Below are 18,161 nucleotides of genomic sequence, written 5' to 3' on the forward strand. Positions count from 1 at the left end.
TTGAAGGAATTTCAAGGTTATCAGATTCTCTTGCATATTAATATGCTTTCTTAAGTGGGAGAAAAAGGGATGGAGTGCGAATGAACACAACATGTTAGGACACGCATCGTCCTGGCCCTGCCCTGGGGCATGTGCCCTGCATGTTGAAGGCATGCGTGTGAGGAGGGGGAAAATACTGAAAATGCCTGTGCTCAAGCATTGCGTTGTGGAATGGCACTAACTCTGACCCCGAAGGCAAGGTGAGATTTGATAAGATGACAACTGTAGGCACAATGGAATAATCAAATCTCTGCAGAATTCGAGACGCTCCAGCCCTAGGGAGACTTTCAAGGCCAGCATAAAAAGTGCAACCCACCATTCATAGAATCTAGACCATCAACCAGGAGACCTAACCCACTCTGCCCCTTGCTTTCTACCACAGTGTCCATCCCACATTTATAGACTTCTGCCCCTCCAACTTCATGCATAATCCTCTCTCTCCCAAAATTCCACCTTGGTGCCTTCTGGCTACATTCATCACTCATATTCAGCTTGGTGTTTCCCCAAAGGACTTTCTGTGCAATATCACCTCCATCTGGACTGCCCTCCTACATGCTTCTCACAGGGCAGCCTATCTGTCCTAGTCTCCAGAATTGAACCCAAGCAACGAAAAAGGGCAACAATCCTAAAGAGACCCCCAAGCCCCAAATCAAAGCAATAGCCCATTCAGCTTTCCAAGTTAAGTCAGAAATCCTATAGGATGGTAATGAAGATGTTCCAGTAACCCTGTATGTGGCTCGGGATCCCATAAGCATCTTTGCAAAAACACAGACCAGCCAAACCCAAGTAACTGAAGCTGAACTTCAAGGCCCTCACAAACCAGAAAACCAGACTGTGGCTCTCCGACATTTCATTCTGAATTCTCCTTGAGATTCTACATCAACCTACTTATCAAGGGCAAATAACAATTTACGTCAAGTGAGTGGGAAAGAATGTGGAATTCATTTATTTTACAGCCTACACACTTCTGGATAAAAATGAAAATTCTTTGGCCGTGCGAAAAAGTTGTATTCTTTGGCAAGGCTTTTCTACTCCATGTAGATGTGGTCCTGGGCTATTAATAAAGATAATTGGGCTCAATCTCTAAATTTTGCTATTGAACGCTCTCAAAATATCAATCTCTGTTACTAATATATACATAATATAATATATAATCCATTATAAAATACATAATCTCTGTTACTAATATAATTTTACATGCCACAGTTCATTCTGAAGGACAAATAGGTTTACTCTTTAAATGACACCCTTTCCTCAAATAATCTCCAAGCATTTAGCAAACATCACATCCTCTTCTTTACAACCCTGCCAAGTTAGGAATCAGATGAGAAGGAAACCAGCCAATTCTTAGTGATATCCAAAAGCCATAGAGGACAGAAAACAAAAAAAATCTCCCAACATCCAGGCCTTGGATATTTTCTGATTTTTAGGAACCATATATGCGTTTGTAATCTTGGTGAGCAACCTACTGTTACTGGCCTGATGTACATTAATATGCACATAACATGCCTAATACAATTTTAGGAAACAAAAGCAGTTAATAATCCATTTCTCCCATTGTTGGAATGATCTTGACTCAATGAAGTAAGATAATGGATTTAGAAATTAGTTATATAATGTAATACACTATTAATCATGGTATTCAGAAGGGTAAATAGATGTTACAAGAACACCACCCAGGAATTCAATTTCCTTTTAGATTTGTTTACTCTCTTGAATTCTTTATGCTACCATCATCCCTCACAAAAATCTAACACCCTGATGTTTCCTTTTCTCCCAAAACAGTGATTTTCAACCCTTTCTTTAAAAAGAAAGCATAGCTCTTTTAAAAATGAAATATTTTACAGAATTCCAAATATAAGACAGATGAAACAGGAACAACATTGGCTGCATGGAGGGGAGAGAATGGGTACCGGCGGGGTCCAAGAGACCTCACTTGACCCTTTTATTTCTTTTTTTATTTTTTAATTTATTTATTTTATTTAGTTATTTTTGGCTGCGTTGGGTCTACGTTGCTGTGCGCGGGCTTTCTCTAGTTGCGGCGAGTAGGGGCTACTCTTTGTTGTGGTGCACGGGCTTCTCACTGTGGTGGCTTCTCTTGCTGCGGAGCACAGGCTCTAGGTGCACAGGCTTCAGTACCTGTGGCACCCCGGCTCAGTAGTTGTGGCTCGCGGGCTCTAGAGCGCAGGCTCAGTAGTTGTGGCGCACACACTTAGTTGCTCCGCGGCATGTGGGATCTTCCCGGACCACGGCTCGAGCCTGTGTCCCCTGCATTGGCAGGTTGATTCTTAACCACTGCGCTACCAGGGAAGCCCGACCCTTTTATTTCTTAAGTCCCAGAACAAACCTCCCAGAAGCTTGGGGCTCCTGGGGACAGAGTTTGAAAATCACTACCCTAAGGCATATGTGTAAAGCAAAAATTATGTATATAAAATAGAACACAGGCATAATACAGATTTCATTAATTAATTAATGATATCTGGAAATAAAACATATATATAAAATACACAAATCGTAAACACTGATATCCCAAGAGGAAAAACTGGCAAAGGACACCAATACGAGGTTAAAACAAATATAGGGCTGGGGGGAAGATACTAAGTTCTACAGTAATCAAAGGAGTACAAAGCAAAAGAATAGAACATTTGACAGTGGTTACATCTGCCCAGAAAAAGTTGAAGGATAGCACCCAATGCTGGCCAGCCTCCGTGAAACAGGTACGATAATACACTGCTATTGGTTGTATAGAAAGACTTTCCTTTTCAAAAACAATCTTTCACAAAAATGTTCATATTCTTTGAATCAGTAGTAATCCCACTTCTGGAAATACATCATTAAAATCGTTCAGAAGAAGAACACAGTGAAGTGAAGATGTTTATTTCTGTGTTAATTATAATAGAAAAGCAAATGTTCAGTAACAGGCAAGTGGTTAAATCGATAATGGTATATTGATGGTGGAATATTATGCAGTCACTAAAAATACAGTAAAATTTCTCTTTAAATATCCTCCACTTAATCGCCTCTCCAGATTAAGCATGCTTTCATTCTCTCCACGAAAAACAAAACAAAACCAGGATGCCTTTGTCCCTCTGTGTCAGCTTCTCTCTCCCACCCCATTCACATCTCCTGCTAACAACTGAGTAATACTCCTACCAAGAGTCCACTGGGTTTGTTTCCAAATGTGTTTAGACTCTTGGTATTTGTCACTGTAACAGCATAATTTAATTACATATTATATAAACCAATGGAATATCATTGCTAAAAAGATGAGAGCTGTTTCTAAGAAGATTAATTTAAAGCCTTGGAAAGACTTTATAAAGTCAGTCACATAAATAGCAATCAAATTACTCGTGAACAAAATCACTGCAAAAGACCAGACAAAAGTCATAAAAATTTAGGCTACTACACTGCTTCATAAGCATCTTCAAGTTCTCAATGAATGTTAAAGAAAACAGAACTAGAAATCAGACTTTGTAAACAGCACCTTATGGGAGTGGTTCATTCAAGGAAGTTGATCAGAAAGGCAATGGGCAGGCCCAGCCCAAAGACAAAGCCTTGGCCTTACATCAAAAGGCTGACAAATAAATGCACATTTTGAATACTATTAAAACAAAATATTTAATGCATGTACGTAATATTTTGTTTTATTCTCCTCTTTAACCAGTTTCTCAATAAACTGACTAACTTAAACCCCAACTGTGTTGAATAAGAGGGATTCTATCGTCCTTTAAAAACGAGTTCACTACAACAGGGACCAGGAGTGTCTTGATTCACCACTGTATCCAATTTCACCTCCCCAGTGTGTTGCCTGGCACATACTAGGCCTCCAATAAATAAGGACTAAATCGATAAACTATGTAGCAAATATGGAAAAAAATGCTTCTAACAAAAAGCAAACTGAGGAAAGCAGAATATTAAATTACATGTAAACCACGACTACACCTTCATTTTTAAATACAGAGGCAGATGGACAAAACTAGAAGGCAATGCTCAAAATACAAAACAGTTGTTTTAGATTAGAATGAATTAGAGGCAATTTTATACATTTTAAAATATTTTCTTCAATATTGGCACATTCTTTTACAGATTCAAAAAGATACTCATCAAAAAAAAAAAGAAAAGCTGTTTTGGTTTCTACTGGACTTCCACATTAAGAAGTGAATCCACATTTCCATTTCCTAAGCTCTCCAACACTTCAGCCTCCTTCAGCACTTTCTACTTAACCCACTGCACCGCCTCCAGCAATCCCATCTTTCTCCTCCTAAGACCAAACGTGTACTGACACTTATTTTGTGTTTCCAATCTATCAGGATGCTATTTTTAAAATCTGGAGTTATCCATCCTCTCATTTACCATCTATCTGCTTAGAAAAAAATTATCAAAACTGCAATTTACATTCCCAAGAGATTCCCAAACACCATCTAATTAAATCATTCAATCAGAAAACAAATTAAAATGAAATACCACTGCAACCCCCAAGAGGAAAATAAACTTTTCAGTCATGACTGGAATGTAGGTCTAGGGTGACGCTCCAAAGCCTCTTCTAATTGCAAGTCCTATGGAACATCCAGCAGAACATTTTGTGACGTTTGCAGCTTCCGAGACAACTTTCCTTCCAAAGCAAAGAGGAGCCTATGCAAGGCTCCGAAGCAAAACATAGTCGTTTGAGAATAGAAATGCTTTTATTATTGACTAACTAGTGCACTGGGGACCCTCACTGTGTACCCATTCATTCATCCACTCGTCCATCCAACACGTACTCTCTGAGGAGTGTGCCAGGAACTGTCCTGGGTGTTCCACGAACACTTTTTAAGTGAATGTAACCTCTGCCTTTTGGCATGAAACAAAACAAAACCCAGAGATTCCTGAGTTTAACTATGGAAGAGTCTCCAAGTGGAAAGGCTATGACTCCATCATCCCTCAGCCACCCTCTGAAGTCTCTAAGTCTGACACCCACTCCCACCATCAAGTGACTCCAGGAGAGCACTGCTGCCCTGTGACCCTCTGGCCCTCTTAAGAGACAGTATAGTATGTGGTTAAGAACACAGATCCTGAAGCGACATTAGCTGGGTTTAAATCCCTGCACCTTAGGCAAATCATATAACCTCTCCTTCTGTAAAATGGAGCTAATATACCTACCTCATAGCGTGAGGAGGATTAAATAAGCCAGTATATGTAAAGCACTTAAAATAATGCCTGGCACATAGCAGCTGCTATATAATTTTTAGCTACTATTATTATTATCCCTATTCCCTCTCAGCTCAGTAGAGTAAACTGGATGGCTCAAAATGCTCTACTAACTAAAGGAAACTTGACAGTGGAATACACACAATCAGCCCGTATCATCAAGGACAAGCCTTTGAGCTTTTCCTTTCCCACCCTCTGCCTTCAGAGAGCTGCACTTGGCCAGTCCCAAACATAGTAGGCCCCTTACTTAAGGAGGTAAATCCCTAAATTTAAATTCCCCAAATGCTAGCTCAGGGGTGGCTCCAGCACCACTGGGGGAGCTGTCACTAGTCATGGCTACGCCATCATGGCACAACCAGCCAAGCACCCTCTGCCCTCCCCCTGCTTCATGGCTAGTCTTTCCCAAATCATTGACCCTTCCCCAAGCCGCTAGGGGTTGTGGCTTCTGCCTTTCCGCCTGAGAATCTGGTCATTTCTGAATATCTACGGGACTCATAACACAGTCATTGCACATACACAAGAGAACTGGAGCAGCACATGTTTTAAGAATCCTGCTCCCTCTTATTTTCCCGTCTCTCTCAATTTTTTCAGGTATATATTTGAACGTTCCGAACAAGGCATAGCTATAAGATTTCTTGGGAGCAAAAGCACAAAGCCTCCTTTCAACTTCCACATTGCACTCATTTTCATGTACAGCCTTATAAATCATGTGACACGGTCCACGTTCTACATGATAGGGGTGCACTCTGGGATGAGCTCATGGGTTAATAATGTCTCCTCACTGCTTCCCAAAGTAGTACCTTGCTCACCTCCTCCCTGACCAGATCAGAAAGCACAAGAGAATCATTTTCCAGGAACATAAACACACACACACACACACACACACATACACACACACAGAATCTGTGAATGAAAATCTCTTAAAATCTGTGGGCAAACTGGAAATGTAAAAGTAAGGTATGGCCTGTGTCTCCCTGGGAACATTCTGAATCACCCTGGAGCAAACACTGTACTTCTATTGCTGACTAATTGTCAATCTGGACCCATGGGATGGAAAAGGACAAGAAACACAGCAACAGGCACCATCAGATAGATAAACTGGTCTGCCACGCCAGCCCAGTGGCAGGCTGAGAGGCAGAGGCAGGTATGAAGGAGAGCCGTGAACGGTGTCCATTTCTGTGGAAGTGTCAGAGCCATGAACTTGTTTTGTAGGCATCAGTCAGTCAGGAAGCACCATGGATACGCATACCTCTCCTGCACTCACCTGAACCTCCCCCTGGGAAGGAACTATTGTGTACACGTGGGGAAACAAACCAAATGTAGAGAGAGCAGCTGTCCCCACGACGGCAGGGGCAGCAGATGCAAGGGTTGGATCCTGACACCCATGTGTAAACAAAAGAGAGTGCTCCTGGGGGAGAAATATTCAACCAGATAACGGTGCCAAGTTCTGCCGGGTGCTGAAGCCAGAGCCTAGCAGGCCTGCCAGGTTTACAGGTGAACGAGGCTCAGCTGGCCCTGCCCTGCCCTTAAAAAGCTGACATGCCTGGTAGAAAACAGGTGGAGCAGCGGCGAAGAAACAGAAATGTGAACGTGAGACACGGGCATGTGTGTGCACACATTGCCGGCAGCGCCCAGAGCGCTCTATCCGCTGCCTCCGACAGCTCATCGGACACGGTCGCCTGGGAAGAGCGCTCCGTACCCCATCCTCCCCTTGGTCCCAGCCCTGGCCTCGAGCGCAGTCACCCGGCTCAGCCTTAGACTCCAGACCTACCCCGCGCGGGTCTGTCTGCTCTGCCCCAGCCGCTCCCTGGGCCTGGAAGTGGAGCTACCGGAGGGAATGGCCTTCACGGCAGCCCGGGGCGGGTTCTCGCGGTCCTGGCCGGAGGCAGCACCGCAGTGGACAGAGCTCCAAGCTCCCAGGCTTTTTCCCCGCGCCAACACCTGCTCCTGGAGAGGGTCTTGGACCCGCGGGCAGTGGTGGGAGTGGGGACCGCTAAGGTTCAGACAGCACTCCTAACCACAGAGCCCCCTGCACTTCCAACAGCCTACAGGCTGCTCACGGCGTGGCTGGAACTGCGTAGTCTACCTAGCTCCGGCTCGTCCCGCAGCCTGTGGGTCCTAAATGGCAACGGCTGGGGCCGCTCGGGCATCTCGCCGTAGGCCCTACGGCAGCCAGATGAGCTCGATTGCCCGCGCGCGCTCCCTTGTACACCCACCAACATTCACACGTACGCACACCTTGAACTGGACCTGCGTGCAACCCCTCGAGCAACCAGCCGGTAGTCACACGCACACTGAGACTCGTGCGCAGCGCGCCACCACGCCGCCAGCGAGCTGCACACACCCGCGCGTGGAGCCCCGCGCACACACGTGTGCCCTGGAGAAGTGCGCAGGGCCGCAGACACTGAGGGTCCCGCCCTCAGGCAAGAGCGTACACGCAGCCCCCCAAGCGTCTGCGGACTCAAGAGCCCCGCAGTCGCTCGAGAGATGCCTTCCAGCCCCAGCTCACCCCGCACCGCTCTGGGCACTCCCTGGCCCCGTGGGCGGCCCAAGTTTCCCGGGGCGTCCGTACCTTGGATATGCTGCTTGATGACATTCTCCAGGTGGTCCAGCCGTTCAATAATCTTCAGGGTGTCCCCGTTGTCTTCCTCCAGCTTCTTGTCGGGTGCCGGCTCCTGTCCCCGCACATACACGCTGGCGATGTAGTTGGTGACCCAGCCCACGTAGAGCAGACAAATGATGTTGGTCATGCCGCTCAGGATCACGCAAGTGGACACCAAAGTTTTGGTCTTCCTGGTGCACACCATTCTGGGCTCCCTCCTCCATATAGAGCTCCCGGGGGCCCCTCCTCTTTGCGCACCCCGGACTCCCCTGTGCTGCGCTCACACCCCCTAGCACGCCTCCGGCCGCCGGGCGCCCAAGCACCTGAGTCCCGACGTTCTCCAAAGCCCGGACCGCTGGCGGTGGAGCCGCGGTGCCCAAGTTTGGAGCTCCCGCCGCTGGAAGCCCGGAGAGAGGGCTTGACAAAGGAAATGAGGTGGATTTTTTCTTCCAAATTAAAAATCTCCGAGCCCTTCTCGGAGCAGTCGCGGGTGGTCTGCAGCCGCGCGCCCTGATACGCACGTCTGGGAAACTTTACCACAGCCTAGGTCCGCGGCCGCGCCGCTTCCCATCGCCGGGCGCCGACTGCCTTGGCGGTCCGACCTGCCCGCGCTGCTAGAAGGACGGCGGCGGCGGCAGCGGCGGCAGGGAGAGCCGCGGACACAGCGGCCCGGCCCCCTCCGAGCGACAAGCGCCGCCACCAATCGCGCTCCGGCTCGGGAGAGGGGCCGGGGCTGGGCGGTCGCGGACCAACGGGGAGGGCGCGGGGGGCGGAGTCCGGCCCCCCGGCCCCACCTGCTGGCCGCCCTTGGCCCCCGCCCTCCAGGGACGCTCCTGAGCCTCCGCCCGCGCCCGCGCTGGCTGCCCCAGACCCGAGGCTCGCGGGGAGGGCGCGCCGCCAGTCCCAGCCCTAGGTCGGCAGATTCCATCTCTAGGGGGATTCCACCTCTTGCTCTTGCGCAGGAACCTCCAGTCTTCCGGAGGTCGCTCGGTTCAGCGCTCCTCACTCCACCCGGCCGCCGGGCTTCTCGCGCTGATCCCACCGGCCGGCTCCTCGACCCTTTTTGTGGTTGCCAGGACGCAGAGAGGCCAGGGAAGCGTGGGCCGGATCGCCTGTCCTGTCTTGCCCTTGATCAGACCCCGTGGGCATCCACGTCTTCCTTGGCCTCACTTCGACCTCCACCCTGTCAGCCGGCTTCCTGGATATCTCCAGACTCGGCAGCTGTCAAAGGAGCCAACCGTGTTAGGACTGTCTTAAAAAGATTCTGGACCACCACCACTACCATCCCCCTCAAAGATTTTGGCCCCTGGCTAGATTTTTTAAAGTCTGTGAGGCTCCCAGGACAAACTGTGTCTTGTAACCCCAGTTGTCATTTATGTGGGACCAGGCTCATCCCAGTACATATAGAGATCCTGCACAGAAATATCCCTGGGGGGATTAAGCTCTCTGTGAACTGTTAAGTCCCTGTACGTGCTGTTTGTGATAGATGTTAGGGAGGAGAGAACTGTGCCTGACAGTAGAGGGGCATGGCTGGACTCCAGTGACTGACACTACTTTGTTTGTTATTAGAGCAAATATTTATTCCTGTTATCCCCTTCTGCTGAACACTCACTTCTTCTCAGAACCTGCATAAAATCCCTTCAAACAAAGGACTTTTAAAAACACAGATTTCTATCCTCTTCTCCATCTGTGGAGTGCATCTTCCTGTCCTGAAGCATGTCGCTTTGTGTGCCAGCACTCCAACCAGCCGTGGTCCTGGTACCCAAGGTGGTTCCCTCATGTGATGTCTTCTGGATTCAGATAACTGCCCTGGTAAAAGACAGGAGGCACAAAACCAATGAAGGGGCACTTTATGGCCATCAGCCAGGAGCCCTTTAACCAGTGCTTTGCTTACAATGACGCCCAAAAGATGCTGTGAAAACAGACACCAACTAGAGATCTTGGAAGATTTCTCTTTACCCATAGCTGGGAAAGAGAACAATAGATGTGTGTCGGATAGAGAGTAGAGGAGGATAGTATGTATGAGTCGATATGTATGCGAAAAGAAAGTACAAACTACTTCCGAAAAAAGGTCAAGGTACAGAAATCTGCATCCATGAGGGAATAAAACTTGTCTCTCCCTTTCTTTTCCTCTGGAAGTATAATCAGGTCACAAATGGAGGATCTGGACTCTCTTCTGATCGGATGAATTTACAAGCAATGGCCTTGAGTACAGTTAATGGCAAGGGTCTAATTATTCCTTCTGTTCCATACTCTCTCCCAGGAGGAGGCCTGCAAGTTCAGCTCTTCCCAGGATCTTCCTAAACCACCACACACAGGGCTGGACAGAGAGGAGCAATACTCATTTTTCCCATTCTTAATGGAAAAAAAAAAAAGTTTAAAAATAAGTTTCAAGGAGAAAAAGTGGATTGTGTGACCTGATATTTTGGTCCAGCTGGTCCCGTCATATATTTATAATTGTGGAGGGGCTGAATGCAACAAAAGAAGAATGAGGAAGAGGCTCTTCTCTCTGAACGGTCACAAGGTGGAGTTGAGCAATTCAAAGAATATTCACTGGAGGTGCAGCCAGTCTCCACGACTCTAATCCCACAAACACCACTTATTAGTTATGTGAGCTTGGATGAGTTTCAAAACACCAGTGGGGCTCAGTCTCCCCTTATGTCAAATGTAAACAATACTTGCTGAAGAACTGGTTGTGAAGATTAAAAGAGAGAATGCACCAGAAAGGGTTTCATTAGTGCAAGATGCATAGTGGGTGCTCAGGCATGTGAGGTTTCCTTCCAGGATTTGGTGAGCTCTGTGGGGTTCCATGAACTCCATTTGCTGTTTAGCAATACTTTGTTTCCCCACCGACCAATATCAGTTGTCTCTCCCCTAATGGAAGTTAAAAGGAACTAAAACTTTAGGCAGCAAGGTGCTTGTCTTGCCTAGCTGAGCTCCAGTACATTGACTTTCTGTTTATAATGTCTGTCTTCACCATCAGCAGGGCAGTGATCTGCATAGGTTGATAGGATGTTCAAATGGACAGCTGGTTTCAGGGACTTTTGCCCCCAGGACCCCCTAATTCCCACTCAAGACCCCTAATTCCTTGTTTTTAAACAAGTGAATTGGATGGGAACACAAAGACTTAGAAAGATTACACAGTCACAAGGACAGAAAAGAGTTAGCCTCTATGGAAGCCCTCCTATAAACAATGCCTGGGTAAAGATTCATCTCTTTGACCCTCATTTCAATCACATCCAATCCAATAAGTAACTATTGAGCCCCTGAGGTTTTGTCTGAATGACCAGTTGCCCTGGGCCCTGCCCAGTTTACTGCAAACATGTGGATATAAACTAAGTCTCACAGTCTCAAGATGGCCCTCTTTTCTGAGCCTGGAGAGCTGCTAAAAATGATCAGGGGATCACTGTGAAGTTAATCAGATAATGGATGTGAATGGGCCTAGCAGAGACTCTAGTACAATATATTTCTTTAAACTTATGCCTCGAATTTGAACCTAGGGTCTCCTTCTACTGCTGCAAGAGGAAAGTGAGTACCTTGAAGAATCTACACAAGCGGCTAGAGATCCTTGATAGGGTCTTTGCAGCACAACCTTTGGATTTTACCCATCTTTTACACTGGGTAGGCAGCTGCCCTCTTGAGGTGATTTGGGGGGGCAGGCAAGTAGGACTTCTTACCCATAAGTATAGCCACTCTATCATCCCACCAATACTGGCTACATTCAGAATATCTCTGATACCAGGGTTGGAAAAGCCAGTCATTCATGGAATTTAACTACTAGTTGATTACATTCTGAGTGGGGTACCCTGACTTGAGGGCTAAAGAGGAGCAGGGGACCAATCTTGGCCAGTGGCAAGTCATTCATCAGAGAGTGGTGTCAGTGGTCAACTATACCCACCAGATGGCAGCACTATGCAAAGCCTTGGGGCCAGAGGTGCCAACTGGGATTTGGGGGCTACAGGGGAAAAATGAGCCTTGACAGTGGAAAGTCTCAGCCCCTGGGCTGGCTGCATGGGAAGTGGGTTTTCCAGATCCCTAGGAGAACAGGGAGTACTAGCAGGGCTTCCAGGAGGGAGGGATGAAAGTTTCAGAGACAAAGGTTGCAGAGAAACAATAGGTCCAAGACTGGATTCTGCCAAGCCACAGGAGTGAGATGCTATTGACAGAAAAGGCACACTTCTGAGGGCGGGATGGTGAACAAAGTGAGGAATGTTTGTTTAGTACTCACATTGTGTCAGGCCTAGCATTTTTCACATGTTGTCTCTTGAGCACAGACTAAGGAATCCAGAGAGCTGGATTCATATTCCAGGTCTGCCATGTACTAGTGTGATCTTGGGCAAATTACTTAACCACTCTGTGCCTTGGTCTCTTCATCTGTAAAATGGGAATAATAATAATAATACCTACCTCCTCCTAACATGGATGTTGTGAGCATTAGATGGACTCACGTATATAAAGCACATTGAAGGCACTATATAAGTATTGGCTATTGTTATTTTTACCATCTCTGAGCACCAAAGTATTTGAAAGGTCAACAAAAAGAGAGACAAGCCACCCAGAGAGAACTTTCCTCTAACTAGGAGCAAAAGGTCCTAGAAACTGACTCTTGGCTCCTCCTCTTTCACCATGTTGAAGGACCCAAAGCAACTCCTAGCTGAATCACAGGGCAGACACTTACTGGAATCTAACCATCTGTCTACTTATTCATCCACTAAGTATTTCTGAGTGCCTGTTCTGTGCTAGACCCAGTGCTGGCTGCTGGTAACACAGAGATGACTTACAGACCTGCACCCGTTCCCTCAAGGAGATCATTGTTTAGTGGAGGAGGCCAATAAACAACCGTAACACAGTCTGATAAGCTCTTAACTGATATACTATATTAATATGAAAGAGAAAGGCACAAGCAGTTGATAGACACACCAAATTCCTCCCAAATAAGTGATTAGGCAACTTCCGAACAGCTCTGCTTCCATTCAATCACTGGACAGCTCTGCTGGGTGGAATTTGTTCTTTAGACCTAGAAGGGAATATTTGCAAGATAGTTAGTAGACCGAGGATTGATATCCAGAATATATAAAGATTCATATAAACCAACAAAATAAAGAGGCAAAAATATCCAAATGGAAAATGGGTCAAAAATATGAACAAGGAATTAACTAAAGAGAAAGTATAAATGTCCAGTACACATGTGAAAGGATGCTTAAATTTGTTAAAAATCAGGAAATACAAACACAACAATGTAAAACAATTATACTCCAATAAAGATGTTAAAAAAAATCAGGAAATACATTTTAAAAATACAGGCACCATATCTCACCTATCAGATCGACAAATTTAAGGAGATGATTTTCAAGTATTAGAGAGAGAGTATAAGAGAAATAAGTACTCATATATCCTGTTGATGAAAGTGTAACTGGTTCAATCACTTTGGAATGCAGTTTGGCAGTAATGATGAAATTTAAAATGCACATGCCCTATGACCTTGTACTCAAAGTGTGGTCCATGGACCAGTTGGGTGCTTATTAGAAATGCAGAGTATTAGGCCCATCCCACATCTACTGAATCAGAATCTGCATTGTAAAAAAATCCTCAGATGAGGTCACACAGACAATAAAATCTGAGAAGAAATCCACATGAAACTATTAACCATAGGCTTTCTTTGGGAAAAGAAGCATGATTAAGGGTAGTGATCAACTGCTGAACTTCTTACCCAGTTCATCTGTAACATCTGAATTTTTATAATGAATACTTCTTAATGTTATACTTCTGAAATTCGAATTATTATTATTTTTTAATTTAAAAAATGATTCCTTTTGTTGCGCTAAAAAATCTGCTTCGCACTGGTTGCCATCCTGCTTTGTGACCTGAGCTAGTCTTGTAAGTACTCTAAGCCCATTTCCCAATCTGTAAAAGAGGGATAATAATTACACCTCAGCCCAGCCTTACACTGGTAGGCTTTGAGCACAGCATACCAAACATAACTCAACCTTTAACATTCATGATGACGATTCTTCATCATCAGAAAAATGGCCGTCTTTTATGGTTTATGGCCATAGGGAAGAGAGCAATACCGTAGGAGGAAGATTTTCCCTGAATGGAACAAATATAAAAACATGCACACATACACACACACACACACACACACACACACACACACACACACACTTCTTGAGCTACATATACTAGTTGTAGGTGTTTCCTACTGAACAAAAATGAAAGGAATCATCAAGGTACAGGACTACTTTCACCATGTAGTGAAAGCAGGAATGTTATCAACCATCACCTCTTTCTTTTGCTCACTCAGAGCCATTTCTTAGTTTTGTGTATTTTACATAAATAACATTATGTTGCCTGCGAGTGGAGATGCAGTAAAACGTTTGGCTTCCTGTTCTTTAAAAGGATGCTCAGTAGGAGATACGTTGATTAGGGAAGCAATAGAGCATGATGCTTATACACAGGCAACCAGACAGGCTTGGGTTTCAATTCTAGAGCTGCCATTTACTAGTTTTGTGAATTGGGGCAAGTTGCTTAAGTTTCTATATCTCAATAACCTCATCGGTAAAATGTAATATCTACCTCATAGGGTTGTTGTGAAGATTAAATGAAATACTATTTGTAAAGCTTGGTACTGAGTCTGTGGTAAGCATTCAACAAATGTTAGTTTTCATAGTACTTAACACTTTTATTTAGATAATAAATTATGGTATTTCATTTCCAGTTCATAACTATACATATTTTATAGCATATATTGAGGAGCCTAACTCTTCAGTAGCCCAAGGACTAAATATACATTTTTAATGTTTTATTACTTAAAGGGATAAGTATCAGTTTTGTATACAATTTATATAAGTAACCAAGTAAAACTATGCAGAATAGCGATGTGTCTTGTTTGATCACCTAGACTTCTAAGGCAGGTAGGGTATACTAGTACTGTTCAATCCACAGAGCACTGTTCACACATATCTTGTCTTAATCTTCACAACCACCCCATAAGGTAAGTTATTATCATGCCCATTTTCCAGATGAGGAAACTGTATTTAAGGCAAACATTAATGAGTAAAAGTGTTAGAGGGCTTCTGACTCCAAGTCCAGTACTCTTTCCATATACCACATCCCTCCCGGGTATCTGTTAAGGAACATCTATCTTCAGTGAAGGAATAACTGGCTGATTAAGACCTCAATAAAAAAAGGGAAAAAAAGAAAAATCCAAAGTGAGAGACCTCTTGGAAGTATCTGCATCTCAAAGAGGACTGCTAAAAACAGAAACACTGTCAAACCCTAATTGGATGTTGTCCCCTGAGCAAGGGAAAGAGCTACTAAATCCCCCCTTTCCAAAGGAGAGAATCTGGCTGGTGAAGTGGGGGAAAGGGAAGTCACATTTATTGAGCCCCTACTGATAGCAGAAGTACAGTCACAGATTTCCTCAAACCCATGAAAGGTGCTTTCCTGCTAACTCACGTGGGCTTCAGGAAGGCAGAAGAAATGGGATGGCGAAATGCCCCTCCTCTTAGAAAATGCCTGGAGGCTCCCCTCATGCCTGGGTCAAAAGATAGAAACCTCCTTGAGCTGCTTCACAGCGCAGAGCCCTCCTTCCCAAAGCCTCAAAGGAATAGCACAGGACCTGTGTGAGGGATTGCTGGTGCCAGCCAGGCATGAGGAGAAGCCAGTGACCTTTTCAGGACTGGTATACGATGGCCTCGAGCATTACTGGCCCATAAGCATGTTCTGTGCTTTGCTGCCAGCCAGATGGTAAATAAAACATTCAGCAGACACACAACCTCCTCACCACAGTGAGGTGACTGGCTTGTTCAGAACAGAGTGATTTTGGTAGAAAGCACAAATTGCAAGTGGCAAGAAGCAGCTGGGAGAGAGTCAACAATTTGCTTCTTGTGACAGAGCCAGAGACCAGAGCTGGGGACAGCTTGCATTTGCAGCAGACCCAGAGGCCCTCCTCAGAGAACTGTGGAATCTGTCATCACAAGACTTCTATAAACTTGGTTCCAAGACAAATGCAGATGCACAAAAGTACAAAGTACTCAGATGGATGATTCCAGGTAAAACAGCCTCAGCAGGTGCCAATGGATAGGCTGATGTGGCAGGACGTATTTGCAGATACCAATATAATCACTCTTCTGACAGAGTCCAAATCCAAAGTGCATCTAGGTATTTACTAGTCATTCTCCACTGTGCATGGAATCCCTTATCCAGGCACTTGCAAGCATGATGAGGGAGCTGACAGACTCCAGAATACAGTGCTTATTCTGTGTTCCCAAGTAGTTTGACAGAACTACCATACAGTCCAGAAATTCCATTTCTGGGTATTCTTCCAAAGACAACATAAACAAATTCAAAAAGATATATGTTCATTGCAGCATTACTTACAATAGCAAAGATATGGAAGCAACCTAAGCGTCAATTGATAGACGAATGGATAAAGAAGATGTGATATATAAATAAAATGGAATATTACTCAGCCATAAAAAAGAATGAAATCTTGCCACTTGCAACAACATGGATGGACCTAGAGGGTATTATGCTAAGTGAAATAAGTCAGAGAAAGATAAATACCACATAATTTCACTTATATGTGGAATCTAAAAAACAAAACAAACAAACAAAAATAACAGAAAAGACCCATAGACACAGAAAACAAACTGTTGGCTGCCAGAGGGGAGGGGAGGAGACAGATGGGTGAAATAGGTGAGGGAGATTAAGAGGTACAAAATTCCAGTTACAAATGGAACAAATCCCATTACACGCCGATGTAATGTGCAGCATAGGGAATATAGTCAGTAATATTGTAAGAACTTTGTATGGTGACAGATGGTAACTAGACTTATCCTGGTGAAGATTTTGTAATTTATAAAAATATCAAATCACTATGTTGTACACTTGAAACTAATATAATTGTGTAAGTCAATTATACTTCAATTAAAAAGAAATGAATAGATAAACAAATAAATAAGGTAATTGAACAAGTTCTTGGATATATGATCAACAAACAAAAACCAATTGCTTTTCAGCACTTCAAATTTGCTGAAACTTTGAAAACAATGAAAAAATTATATTTATCATAACAACAAAAAAAACCCCTAAAACTCAAGCTAGCAAAAGTTCTGCAAGAGACATCAGTGTTCCAACAGTCACACTTCCAATGGTCATAGTTCTTACTCAGAATGTCATAACTGTGTAAAAGGCTGAGGTCCAGAGCTGGCCTCTCAGACCTACCCAACTATCTTCTGCTGAAGATTTTTTTTCTAATGGTCCCCCAGATGGAGTCCAAAGGTCTCCAGTAAAGTGGAGGCCAGGAGTCCAGAATAATTGGAAGAGGCACTAGGGGATGTAAGTCCTTATAGAATTGAGACCCAAGGGACCTCCCCATTCTTCAGACAGTATTTTTTCATACTTCAGCCTCCCAGATCTCAACCAAATAATGGAATTTTTTTTTTTAGTCTATTAATTATACTAACAACAACAAAAGAAGGCGCCTGAACTAGAAGAAGTCCTGCACGAGTCTTCCATCATCCCAGTTCCCTGGCCATACTTCTAACCACTCAAGCAAGATAACAAGTAAGTCAAGGCACCCTGGGGCTGGCATCTGACATGGCCAACTGTGAAAGGTTATGTATCACCACCTCGGGGATGACGTCTGAGTACAGGGTGCTGGAGGGCATCAGTCCAAGACTGGAGAAGAGCCGATCTACAACCTTACGTAACAGAAGGCATCCCATACTCGTTGCGGGCCGGGGCCCATGATGGCGGAGCGAGGGGGCCTAGTGAGGGGCCGGAGCCATGTCCTCGCTCATGTAAAACCCTGGAGTCCAGGTGCTGAGGGATCTGTTATACCCTGTGCTTCTCTGAGTAAGTTCCCTAGCAGCTGAGACCTCTTCCAAATCCCTAAAAGGCTGCGGCAGTCTAGAAAATGTTCCCGCTGAACTTCTGAAGGCGGAGGCCCATGGCTGCCATAGCCACTGTCACTTCGCCTCAGCTCATGTTCCAGGTTCCCTGATGAGTCCAGAGGCTTTGACCAAGCTCCAGACCCTCTATTCCAGCAACCCTCGGATGGCCACCCTCAGACGGGGAGACACAGCGCTGGCCTTGGACGCTGGAGCGGGACATTAAACCCCAGGCTTCGCTGCCATCTTGAGATCGGCTCACCGACAACTCGCAAGGGCTGCTAGGAATGTGGAGTCCTCCTGTTTTTTTCCTGACTTTTTAAAGAGAGGTTACTTCTTAACAACACCCTGTGTTGTTGACTCAAATTAATCACTAAAGTTACCAAGTACTGACTTCACAGTGGGAGGATGGCGTCGAGGTAGGGTTCTCTGCCTTT

The 18,161-nt window shown here is 45.1% G+C and overlaps 1 protein-coding gene across 3 annotated transcripts in view; it reads right to left on the minus strand.

Annotated features, from left to right (window-relative positions):
• Window positions 1-8,358, minus strand: part of GALNT18 (polypeptide N-acetylgalactosaminyltransferase 18) — a 339,857-nt gene extending 331,499 nt beyond the window's left edge. For 2 of the 3 annotated variants that reach the window (XM_059931140.1, XM_059931139.1), the window contains exon 1: window positions 7,799-8,184. In XM_059931140.1, the coding sequence (XP_059787123.1) occupies window positions 7,799-8,033 (235 nt within the window). In that variant the 5' untranslated portion in view covers window positions 8,034-8,184. Of the gene's footprint in view, window positions 1-7,798 lie in introns of all 3 variants that reach the window. The other variant, XM_059931141.1, reaches the window with a different exon arrangement.
• Window positions 8,359-18,161: the final 9,803 nt, after the last annotated feature.

Source organism: Balaenoptera ricei, chromosome 8 (genome assembly GCF_028023285.1).
Source record: "Balaenoptera ricei isolate mBalRic1 chromosome 8, mBalRic1.hap2, whole genome shotgun sequence".
Classification (NCBI taxonomy): domain Eukaryota; kingdom Metazoa; phylum Chordata; class Mammalia; order Artiodactyla; family Balaenopteridae; genus Balaenoptera; species Balaenoptera ricei.